This window comes from Asterias rubens, chromosome 11 (genome assembly GCF_902459465.1).
Source record: "Asterias rubens chromosome 11, eAstRub1.3, whole genome shotgun sequence".
Lineage (NCBI taxonomy): Eukaryota > Metazoa > Echinodermata > Asteroidea > Forcipulatida > Asteriidae > Asterias > Asterias rubens.
In genome coordinates, this window is record NC_047072.1 from 6,179,164 (window position 1) to 6,191,876 (window position 12,713).

At 40.2% G+C, this 12,713-nt stretch overlaps 1 protein-coding gene across 1 annotated transcript; it reads left to right on the plus strand.

Moving 5' to 3' along the window:
* The first annotated feature begins 1,525 nt into the window (after positions 1 to 1,525).
* Positions 1,526 to 7,736, plus strand: LOC117296903 (mitogen-activated protein kinase kinase kinase 7-interacting protein 3 homolog). The gene is made up of 6 exons (XM_033780008.1): positions 1,526 to 1,777; positions 3,184 to 4,174; positions 5,051 to 5,199; positions 6,330 to 6,423; positions 6,622 to 6,726; positions 7,511 to 7,736. Exons 1-6 carry the CDS (start codon positions 1,643 to 1,645, stop codon positions 7,651 to 7,653), a joined length of 1,617 nt encoding a protein of 538 aa, XP_033635899.1. The 5' UTR covers positions 1,526 to 1,642; the 3' UTR covers positions 7,654 to 7,736.
* Positions 7,737 to 12,713: the final 4,977 nt, after the last annotated feature.

The window sequence follows — 12,713 nt, forward strand, 5'->3', positions numbered from 1 at the left end:
AACGATTTTTCAGTAAACAAATGTTTGTTTGTAAAATTTCTCCAGTAATTTCAATACTGTGGCGGCTATGGCTATGGCTACGACTGTTGCTAAGGATATTGCTAGGGACGTCAACGCGTGCTCTGCATGCGGCGACCCGCCGTAGGCTAGCCGTAGCCTAATGCGATGATGAAGAGCCACATGGGAACTGTTTGTAAATAATATTTCAGTGAAATATTTTGCAAATTCGGCGGAGAAATGCTTCAGAACCTAGCCTTGCTCAAGGCAGTCGCATTATTCGGTCCGAAAAGATGCCGCTGTAAACCCACCCGTATACCCTGTGCGTGGTGCGTGCGATCACACACCGCATGACCCACCCGTATACACACTGTCACTATACGACTACTGACGAAAGTCATCCGCACTCGTACCACTAACCGCATGCGGAGGCCGTCAGACCGACACCTGACGGTCGACGCATGCGGATAGTGTATATATGTCGTGCGATGTTACGCACAGTGAAGCAAGGCTATTCAGAACCATACAATTAAATGTAATTCCGTTCAATTCACAGTTTTGCCTTCTCCAACCACAGCAGGTTCAAAATGCAATGGTGAAATTGCCCATGGAGGTATGCTACCTCCATGCATTGCCTGACCGTGCCTGTACCTCCCATATAGACTGTAGTGTAGAAATATTATTGAAAACTTGAATTTACGGAAATATTTCCGTAAATATTTCCAATCCATAACACGCACGGTCCGTCTGCCACCTTTAAAAACAAACCGACCGAGAACCATGAGATCAAGAACCCATTGCCTCCCCAGGCGGCCATGAAATGGGTCAACTCATCTTGTTGAAACAATGTTTTTGTGAAAACACACGCGAAAAGAATATTGTTTCCAATAAATTCAAAGGGTGATAAAATTAAAAAAAAGCAGTTTAAAATCAAGTCTGTAAAACTTAAATGGGATGATTATATCCGGAATTCGATTATCCCCCGGTCGCCCCCACTGTCTGTGTGTCTGTGTGTCTGTGTGTCTCTGTCTGTCTGTCTGTCTGTCTGTCTGTCTGTCTGTCTGTCTGTCTGTCTGTGTTTTTGTGGGGGGCGAGGGGGGGGCGGGGCATTAATTTTGGTGCGGTTCCCTCCTTGATTACCCCCCCCTCCCATCCATAATAGACCTTTTCGCAAATACTGGGGCGCGCCCGTAAAGCTTGGAATTAGGTGCATTGTGGTCTAGCTGGTATCCAAATTTGATCCATATCTATCCCACAATGCACCTCATTCAACAGTCTGCGCTTGCGCATTGGTATTTGCGATAAGGTCTATAATTTAAACCATTGGAGCTGTCTGGCGCCCTCTACGTTTGCTTAGTCTTCAACAACAAATCGGGACGGCCACTGCATGATACCAGCGATTCTCGATTTGGATATTAGTTATGTAGGGAATTCCCATTGACTATTGCTTCATAATCGGGCACCATTGTGCACTGAGCTAATGAATTTATCGCACATTCGTGACATGAAATGTCGACGGGTTGGGGTACGTTTACGTGCAGCTAAAACTAAACTAAACTAAACTAACATGGTACATAAAATAGTTTACATTGTCAGAAACTATGTCAGGCATACTTGTGAGTGTGTAAATGTGTTTAAGTGAGTTATGGCCATCGCTGGACAAGGTAGCAAAGGGTCGATCTTCATTATGGGGGATGAGAAGGCCGATAGCCTGACGACGGTGCTACAACGGAGATTCCCTGAAATTCCCGTGGATGTCGTTTCCGGTATCTTGCAGAGGGTACGTAAAGAAACTGGATGTGCTATTTGGGTGTATTGAGTGTGAAGTGAATTGCCCCTTGTGACACCCCACGGTTTGGATATTGCAAAAGAATTTCGATTGATTGATTGATTATTTATTGCTTAGTTAATCAAGACACAACTGATTGTTAATAATAATATAAATACAAATTATGTTTTTGTTTTTAATTTAGAGGTTAGCATGGTTAGCTACACAACAAACGTACATGTCATAACAAAAAAATACAATCAATGATTCAATCTTCTACTCCTTCCTAGAGAACTAGTATAATGGTTTGTTGCGCTATCGTTTCCACGAAGAGACGATCTAGAGTAACAAATGTTATCGACATCATATAGTACAATAAAAAACACTTTACTTGAAGTAAAGTGTTTGTTATAAAATTTGTATTTAGTTTTTATTATTTATGTGTTGTGAACGTGAGACTTTTTTATCAGTAAGACTTATAAATTGAACCTTGGAGGAAGACTTCCTCAATGATTGAACTAAGTACGTTTTATAATGATTGTCTTGACGTTTGTTTCTAAACTTGCAGTTGTTATTTTCAGATGTATGTGTACTACTTCTAGAAACTATAAGGCTCCCCTTAGTACTGAGCTGAAAATTGTATTTTTTTGACGATGTTTTTTAATTTCACTCAACAAAAAGCATTATGAAAGTATATTGAGTAGGTTGGGGAAAGCTTTAGGTGTACAAACACAACTGTACAGTACACAGGAAACTTCAGTTCTGGCTGGCTAACGGTCGTAAAACTTTCACCCATCAACGCTGATTTGAAAAACGGTTAGCATTAAGGAGGCCCTAAATATGAGACCCCTATAAGGCTCTCAGGGGAGCCTTATAGTTTCTAGAAGTATATGTGTACGCACTATTCCTGTACTTTTATACCCCTACCGTTCTTAAAAACTTTACAGTCTACACTGTGGTACTTGCCCCCCCCTCGGTGGAAGTGAAATTTATATATTTTTTATGTCAACTCATGGACAATAATGACATGTTCTACAAAATTATTCAATCTGTTGTGTACATGGAACCTATTGTATTTTACGTACTAGCTAGAACTATGATTTTTGTGGAGAAGACAGCGGAACCTCATAGTTCTAGGAGTACGTGGAACCCACCTACATGTACGTTGTACCATGGTTGTACATGTACAATCTGTAAGTGTTAATAGAGTAGTACATGTATGGACAGTCAAGTTGGCTCAGTGGTTTTTGTCCCACTTGCCATTTACCTCTCCTCTGGGTTTTCAGTCCCTACCTGACTGCGTGGGTTAAAATTACAAACAGAGGTTTTCTTTCCTCCCATGTCTCAAATAAATTGGTTTCTGATTCAAGTGTAGGCCCTACTGATTGGAAAACAACATTTTATTTATTTATTTCTAGAATGATGGCAACATGAGTCGGAGTATTGAAGATCTTGAACAGGCCAGTGCTATGTACATGTATGGTGACTTTGTAAGTAGCGATCAACAGCCACACATGGTGCACACAACCACCATATCGGGAACTAACAACAATGTAATAGAGGTGTCTATGACCCATTCACCTGCCCATGATGAGCGAACAAGAGCAGACTCACAGAATATGAGTGGTCAACTTGTAGTTGATGTCGACCTAGATGAGACACCCAAGTCTAGTTTCACTAGCTGGGCTTCATTAGACACTGGATTCCCAGACGGGGAAACACCGACATCGTCTGCGCAAAACTCTTTGAGTTTTTACAAGGAGCCAAAACATTTATCATTGGTCACAGTCGATATAAACGAACCGACACAAAGGACTGAGAGCCCATCTGAGGTTTCCAGACCATCTGAAGGCGATGTCAGTCCTATGCAATACAGTAGCCCTCACAAACGGACCACCAATGGTTTTCAACCAATTGTAAATCCACATGACTACCCATTTGAGCCACGCCCAAATGCTGCAGATGGTTCCACAGGGTGGCATTTGCCAACCAGTGGCCAACGGACTCTGACTCATATTCAACCAGTGGAGTTACACGCAACAACTCAGATTGCCACCTCCTACCAGCTTGACCCACTTAAACCCTCCAGCCCCGCAACTCGCCCCGCGAAGGGCAGCCGCAGTCCTGCCCCTGTGGCAACATACAACAAGGCCAACGACAGTACCACAATTTCAGTCAGCAGAGATTCTCCCAGGACATCGAAGAAGTCATCCGTCGTTTCAACTTCCTTGGAGGTAGACGCTTCACCTCTGCTCCAAGATCCTCCCGAGGGACCAAGTCACCCGATAGTCGATCCAAATCTTCAAGATGCAAGGAGGAAATCAAGGGTGAAAAAGAACAGAAATCATTTGCCTCCTGAACCCGGGAGATCGCTTTCTAAGGAAGAGGTTGAGAAATCGTACACAGAATGTAAGCCTCATCAGGTTTTTGTCATTAAACTTTCATCATAAACAAAGAAACCAATTTTATGTTTATATAGTGCACACCAATTTTTCTTATCATTTTTCTTTAAGATGTACGCATATTACACAATCCTGACCTTTGTCATTTTTACTACACACCTTTTAGATGTGACTCACTGAATAAATACAGTGTGAGCCTTTAGACCAAAAGTTGTTTACAAAATAAAAAACACACCAAAATCATCGCTTGTAGATTGTAAAACACATTTTATAGGCCTAGCAGAAATAAAAAAGTGTGAATCCTTTTAAATGGTGATCCCCTGGCTGCTGCTTCCCATACAGCAGCAAATAGTTGTATGGCTTCTGACTGGCATCCCAGGGGTGGATTTTACAAACAGTTGGACTAGTCTTGTCTCGAGTTAGGACAAGTTACTCGTCCTATCTTAGGACTAGCCACACGTTTTGTATACATTGCATCTCCTAGGACTAGTCATAGATTAGGACCAGTCCTAACTCTTTGTGAAATCGACCCCTGATGGTTTTGACAAAACAAGGAAACTTCAAACATACATGTAGGGCTAGATGGTAAAGCGCTGTCACATTAATCCGGAGGTCGTTGGTTCAAATTCTTCTCTTTTGTAAATTTTTCTTTGTTCAGCCGCAAAACAGTTTATAGCGGTGGGGATAATATTCAGATCAAAACAGGTCATTTACATAATTTATGACTCCTCTGTTTATTATTTATTTTTTGATATTGAGGTGTGCTTTTTTAATATTTTATGTCATATCTATTTAGACTCGTGTAATGACTCTGTAATTTAAACCTTCTGGTCAAGAAATTTGTCAATGTTAAAACAAAAGTCAAATTCAAATTTATCCACAGCTTTATTGATGCACCAGAAAGCGCGCTTTGAACGGCTCTGCAAGGAGTTGGAGGAAGAGAGACGCAATCTCAACGATATGAAAATCCAGACGGCTCAAATGGAGAGGGAGGTGGGAGACAAACTCAACCACAGATCACCGTATCCTAAGGTATTTCACCAAGCCTGGATTTCTATTCTTGAACAAGAAAGGCCAATGTTCATGAGAGTGTGTCTAAAAAAAATTGGAACCATCTAGAATTTGCTACCGTTCCGACACTTTGAAAAGGCGCTAACCCTCGCAGACTTCTTGTGCTAGTGTGGTCTCTCAATCCTTTCATCTTCTCCTATGTCGTGGAAGTGTCGTGGCCGAGCGGTTGAGAGCACCGAATTCAAACTCTGGTGTTTCTGATCAGCAGAGTGTGGGTTCGAATCCCCAGCCGTGACACCTGTGTCCTTAAGCAAGACACATAACCATTGCTTCGTCCTTCGGATGGGACGTAAAGCCGTTGGTCCCATGTGTTGTTTAAACGCATGTAAAAGAACCCAGTGCACTTGTCGAAAAGAGAAGGGGTTCGCCCCGGTGTTCCTGGCTGGATTGGCAGCATATTGCGCCACAGCACCTTGTAAACCATTACATTGTGCTTAAGGATTAGGTCTTATATTATCTCAAAAATCGCCCCCACTCCTTGCAGTAATAATACCTGGCGCTTTGTATCCTTTGGCAAAAGGCGCGTTATAAATACGGTTATTATGTCAGTACATGTATGTTACTCCACACCAACACCAAGGCCCGATTTAGCAGGCCTGATACTTCACAGAGGCAACGAAGGCGATTGCCTCCGTGTCCCCTGGTCCTTGCCTTGGTGCCCTTGAAATGCTCCAGTACAAATTTGCAATTTCATCTTCGGGTGCTCTTTACCGAGAAGAAAATGCCTTGGTGCCCTTGCCCTTCCAAAAACGAAGCATACAGCCCTGGATTTAGTGATGGCTTAACGTTAACGACCAGGGCCAAATTTCATGGCTCTGCCTACCGTAAGAATAGAATTGCTTGCGAAAGCGTTTCCACAGGTAAGTGAGGAACTTGAGGTCTCAAAATCAAATTCGTGGAAAATTACTTCTTTCTCGAAAACTATGTTACTTCAGAGGGAGCCGTTTCTCACAATGTTTTATACTACATGTATCAACAGCTCTCCGTTGCTCGTTACCGAGTAAGGTTTTATGCTATAATAATTGTTTTGAGTAACTACCAATAGTTTCCACTGCCTTTAAATATACCACTTTTGTCCCATTTTATGGTAGCCTGAGGAAATTGGCCGATTACGGGAGCAGAAGAGACAGCTTCAGATTGACATTGAGTGTATGAATCGAGAAATAGATCTCCATAAAAGCCAAGGTACTTAATAGTAATAATTGATTTGATTTGATTTCTTGTTTTATTCAAAAAATAAACATACCCCATAACCCTTGGGAAATGTTACAACCAAATTTTAAATATACAAATTTCAGTTTACATTATGATGGAGGAGTAACATGCACATGTAGCAAAAGCCTCAATGTAATAAGTTCCTTAAATTTCTTTTGTGATTTGCAGGTTTGATGGATCTGGCCCAAGCCAATAGTTTCTATGGCAATATGGGATCCACTGGAGCACCAGGTCCAATTCCACCGATGTCGCCAACCAACTCATTCCCTGAGAGTAAGTCAGATATTTCAAAACCAAGATAGAGGTAACACTTAACCTAGAACTGTACACTTGTTGACCCTGTGTACATAACTACACATGTATCAGACAGGAAAGTGATTTCTCCTGCTGTAACCGGAAATCCGTTTTCTTGTTTCCATTTGTTTTTATAAATAAATCAATTAAATTAATCTATATATATTTTATTTTTTATATCTAAGATCAAATTCATTAAAACCTAAAGCTAAAAACCAAATTGAATGCCCAATATTGCAGACGGCTTTCAAGATAAGTGTATGTAAGCAGGCTTCGAGCTCGCAAGCTTCCGCACACCTAAGCTTTCAAGCGTTGTACTTGCAGTTCAGGTTTTTTTTTCTCAACAGTCTATCACATCACTGTTCAGACCATATTACCAGATAAGAAATAATAGACTGAGCGGGAACATTTCACATTCGTTGGCTTAGTGCTATCCAAGGCCTATTTCGGGAGTCAATGTGCCTGTGTTTTAATACAGTTAAAAGGCACTGGACACTATTGGTGATTACTCAACGACAAATGCTTGATAACGCGCAATGGAGAGCTGTTGATTGTATGCTGAAGCCTTTTATTAGGCATCTGAAAGCACGCAAAGTAATGCAACTACTTAAAAATGTTCACAGGTTTGTTATTTACACATTGTTGGGATACACCAAGTGAGAATACTTGTCCTTGACAATTATCAAACATGTCCAGTGCCTTAGTACCATTTCTCTATCCCAACATTGAGATTTATATCCTGTATTTGCTTTGTGTGCTTCAGGTACCTCGCCTCTCTCCCCACCCTACACCCCGACGGTCTTGGACACCGAAGAGGCACAAAAGTGGAGCTGCTCCGCTTGTACATTGCTGAACCACCCGGCACTCGACAAATGCGAGTGCTGCGAAATGCCTAGGGATAAGTAAAGCAGATATTGGGCCCAATTTCATAGAGTTGTTAACGCAGAAAATATTGTTCAACAATTTCTGCTAAGCAGAAACGAGCAGGATACCAGTCAAAAGTTGTACTCAAACATGGGAGTTTGGCTGGTAACCTCATTCTCCTTAGTATAATTTAGTTGTGCTTAGCTAGTTTTTTGTGCTTAAGCAACTTCATGACATTGGGCCCAGGCTCTGATGTTGCCGACTGTGTTGCTGTCAGCGTGGCAGTAGGTTGCGGTGTAATGTATTGTAAATTTACTGTTGGGACTCTTGCCTCAGACATATAATGTGCTAGTGGCTATCGGCTGTGACCTTGTCTGATGAAGTGATCATGCTCGGCTATAGCTGGCTTTTGGCTTCAGCAGCAGTGAATAGACTTGAGTCGTATCTTTTGTCAAAGTGGTGGTGTTGAGTGCGACCTTTGACCCGATCAAAGGATGGAGAGGCCACTATTCTTAGGCTCTGTTTGAATCGGTGGCTACGACTGCGGCTGTTTCTATGGGGGTTGCCATGGGCATCATAGGCTTCAACGCATAACAAATACGAGATTCATTCTGCCCTGTAGTTGTGAATTTGTGTATTAAGCAGTCTTTTGATCTCAAAGCAGTTGCCGCCATCGATTAAGAATTGTATAAAAGCTGGTCATTACACGACTATGATCACATGCATTTCAATGGCTTAAAATGGTTACTAGATATACACTCAGAGGGCTATGCTGATGTACATGTATATTAATTCAGATGTGTGCCAAATGTAGTGAAATGTGTATTATAAGGTTGGTACAATAGGCCAATCACAGCAACCAGAGGTATTTTTTACGTTGAGGAATTTTTATTTTTTTTGCATCCGATGAACTTCCACATCTAGAAGGCTTAGGTGTTTATAATTTAGAGTGACAAAATCAACTCCAGTAGAATTCTAAACATCCACTAGCGGGACCATATTACAAACAGGGAAGTTTATATGGCAATCTACCGCCACTATCCAAGACCATAATGCAGAGACGTCTACAGTTTGTCGGTCACTGTTTGCGTACAGCTGATCAACCAATATCGCACCTGATCTTCTGGAATCCTCCTAGCGGACATCCAAATCGCTGCAGAAGGAAAATGAGCTACACTGACACCATCACCTGACACACAAATCTCAATCTAAACGAGACTCAACAACTCATGAGGGATAAAGCAACCTGGCACCATTTCATCAAAGCTGCTTCAACTATTCTGTCCAAGGACGAAGAATGATGATGATGATGATGATAGCTGTCATTGGCTCAATTGACCATCGAAGTTGCACACAAACAATGAAAGAAAGAAAACCTTATTGTAAACATGACTGAAGCCTTTCTCGGATTCAAATTTTGGTGTGAATTTTGGTTCTTTAAAACTGCATTACTTCAAAGGGTGTTGTTGCTAAACAATGTGTTTATAATATCAACAGCTCTCCTTAAAGACAGTGGACACTATTGGTAATTGTCAAAGACCAGTCTTCTCACTTGGTGTATCTAAACATATGCATAAAATAACAAACCTGTGAATATTTGAGCTCAATTGGTCGTCGAAGTTGCGAGATGTGAATGAAATAAAAAACACCCTTGTCACACGAAGTTGTGTGCTTTCAGATGCTTGATTTCAAGACCTCAAATTCTAAACTTGAGGTCTCGAAATCAAATTCGTGGAAAAATTACTTCTGTCTCGAAAACTACGTCACTTCAGAGGGAGCCGGTTCTCACAATGTTTTATCTTATCAACCTCTCCCCATTACTTGTTACCAAGTGAGGTTTTATGCTGATAATTATTTTGAGTAATTACCAAAAGCATACCCTGCCTTCCATAAACATGAGGCCTAAACTACTTCAAATAAATGATGACAGCAAGTCACTGCTTGCAGAAGAAAGTGAAGGAAAAATTATAACAAGAAACATACATCTCCATTATAATTGTATACCAATGTAAAGAACCTTCCTGTACAAAACAATATGCATTGTAGAATTTGAAACTTTGAAACTTTAACTCTGAGTTGAAACCAACGGTTCTTTTCAGAACCACCCCAACTCATTAGAGATAGTCATTACATGGTGTTACCGCAAACCTTTCTATATAATATACATTGTAACAACATTAAATTGTCCCTCTTTTATGACATTTTGTACATGTTACTTGAAAAACTAAGAGTTTTGGATGAATGTACTCTTCCACTACCAATCATGTTCAAGTACATGTACTTGCCCTTGTGCCAGATTTCACAATTAAGCTGAAAACTGATAAGCAACAGAGAAATACTTTCATTTGTGCAAAAATGTAAATTCGGTCGGATACTTTTCTTTGAGCCTTATGTTTTATAATCACTGGACACTATTGGCAATTGTCAAAGACGAGTCTTCTCACTTGGTGTATCTCAACATATGCATGAAATAACAAACCTGTGAAAATTTGAACTCAATTGGTCGTCGAAGTTGCAAGATAATAATGGAAGAAAAAACACCCTTATCACACAAAGTTGTGTGCTTTTAGATGCTTGATTTCGGGACCTCAAAATCTAATTCTGAGGTCTCAAAATCAAATTTGTGAAAAAATACTTCTTTCTCGAAAACTTTGTTACTTCAGAGGGACCCGTTTCTCACAATGTTTTATACTATTAACAGCTCTCCATTGCTCACTACCAAATAAGTTTTTATGCTAACAATTATTTTGAGTAATTACCAATAGTGTCCAGTGCCTTTAAGTGGAAGTTAGTCAAATGAACAATGAACTATCCAGATCTATTTACCTGGACACATTTTTGCCGTTTCTGCAAATTTGTTGAGCTTAACACAAGCTATTATGTTGGTAAGTCATTGCTTCTAGCTCCAAAGCTCACATACGTTCGTAAGCAAAGAATCAGCACTTGCTGTACTACATGTACTAGCAGGGAATTCTGTGCTTAAGTTGGGCATATTTCACGAGATGGCAGTACCGTACAGCTAGCGCAGAAATTTTGCGCTGAGAATGGTGATCGTAAGCGCAGAATTCGTCGGTAAGCATAACCATGAAATTGGGCCATGGTGATGGTAAACGGAACCAATGACTTTTTACATTTTAGGGCAGTTGTATAAACTGCTAGACTTCGAAGCTTGCCCGGTGATTACAAAGATTTTCTTGTCTTAAAGGGACACATTGCCTTGGATCGGTCGAGTTGGTCTTTGAAAAGCGTTTGTAACCATTTTTTATAAAATGCATATGGGTAGAAAGATGTTGTAAAAGTAGAATACAATGATCCGCACAAACATGCCTCGAAATTGCATGGTTTTCCTTTTACCTCAACGACTAACACGTCGGCCATTTATGGGGGTCAAAATTTTGACTCCCATAAATGGCTGACCGCGTTAGTTCGCACAGTAGAAGAAAAACCACGCTATTTCGAGGCAAACTTGTGTGGATCATTGTATTCTACTTTTAAAACATCTTTCCAACCATATGCATTATATAAAAAACGGTTACAGACGCTTTTGTTTTGACCAACTCGTCCGTTCCAAGGCAACGTGTTCCTTTAATACAGGTACATTTTAGTGTAAATAATTGATGGAGAGACTTGATCAAATCTAATTAGGCAGCCTCCCCCAACACTTTAAGTGGTTTCTTCTTGTATAGTTATGCTGAGTAAACTTAACGCCTTAACATGGTTATCAGACTGATTGTGCTTCGTTAATTAAAGATTTATCTGATATTATGAGAAATATTACCATTTATATTATGCCAAACTACAAACAAAAACAAAATAAAAAAATGCGATATTATGATTTGTGTTTCCTGAATTGTGTGTATAAAAGAGCGAGTTGATACCAATAGGATTTGAATGGACCCTTCCCATGAAATATGCTAATCACATTCACGCATGCGTACAGACCCTGTTGGTTGGCAAACGCCATAGAGTTGTGCACTAAGCAGACGCACAATCGCGTCTGCGTCACGCACCCATTAGCCATGTACAGAACAGCGCGATGTTCCCTCATTTTACCAACCAAAACGTTAGTGCGCACGCGCTATGTGCAATTTACATATTTCATGGGAAGGGTCTATTGCCTTTAGCTACCAAGCAATCTCAGTGCTCTAGAATTGCAAAGGTCATGGGTTTGAATCCCAGCTAAGTATTATGCCTGTGATTTTTTTCACATAACTCTGGAAAGTACCGAGTATACAGTGCTAACACACATCAGTGTAAGGGTAAAACCAAATTAATATTAAATAATACTCGAATAATAGTCCAGCTCGAGGCAAACTACAAAATGTACAAATATGGTTTTAAACTCAATCACACAAATTATAAAGATTGAAATACAAGTGTTTTATTGGGCACAAAATCCCCATCTAAATCACCCCCAAGAACTAAACGAGCCTTTTACAAAGTTAAGAAACTGTGCACTAAGTTGTTTTAAAATACTAAGGCAAAAATATTATCAGGACGAGTTCCACCAGAAACAGGCCATATAGTGCTCTTAAATAGAAAGTATTGCTGAACAAATTAATGAGCTTAGCGAGATGTAGTCGGGTAACAGTCAAAAGGAGTAAAAATGTTCACATGCAGGCTGGTAAAGTGTGTCTGCTAAGCATGTTTTTCTGTGCTTAGTAAACTCATGTGCTATGCAGCATCATGAAAATAATGTGAGTTTTTTCCCAGTGCTTGTATGCAAGTTCAGAACATGTTTTCCTTTGCGTTGGGGAAAGAAGAAAAACCCAATCAAACAAAAGAAACACCAAAAAAGTATTCAAGAACATGAATGTGAACATTAAATTGTGACAACACATGAGTACCCGAGTTTAAAGATAGGGTAATAAATTGGTTTTAATCTGCGCAATACTGACTTATAAAGTCAATTTGTTGATACAATAACCTGTGAAAGTTTCAGCTGAATACAGTTAACTGTATAAATAAAGAAAACCACCCTAAAACAGCAAAATAATTTTGAGCCGTCGATGTTGAGTGAGGTGACGATAGGCACTAAACTGCGTCTGCAGCTTTCACAAAAGGACCCCTCATAATTTTAAATCTCCAAGACTTGCCTTTAT

Excerpts from the sequence above, each read along its gene's own strand:
- LOC117296903 (XM_033780008.1), top strand. The coding sequence starts at position 1,643 with ATGGCCATCGCTGGACAAGGTAGCAAAGGGTCGATCTTCATTATGGGG. Across the intron at positions 1,778-3,183 it reads TTTCCGGTATCTTGCAGAGG|AATGATGGCAACATGAGTCG; the intron begins GTACGTAAAGAA and ends ATTTATTTCTAG. Across the intron at positions 6,727-7,510 it reads AACCAACTCATTCCCTGAGA|GTACCTCGCCTCTCTCCCCA; the intron begins GTAAGTCAGATA and ends TGTGTGCTTCAG.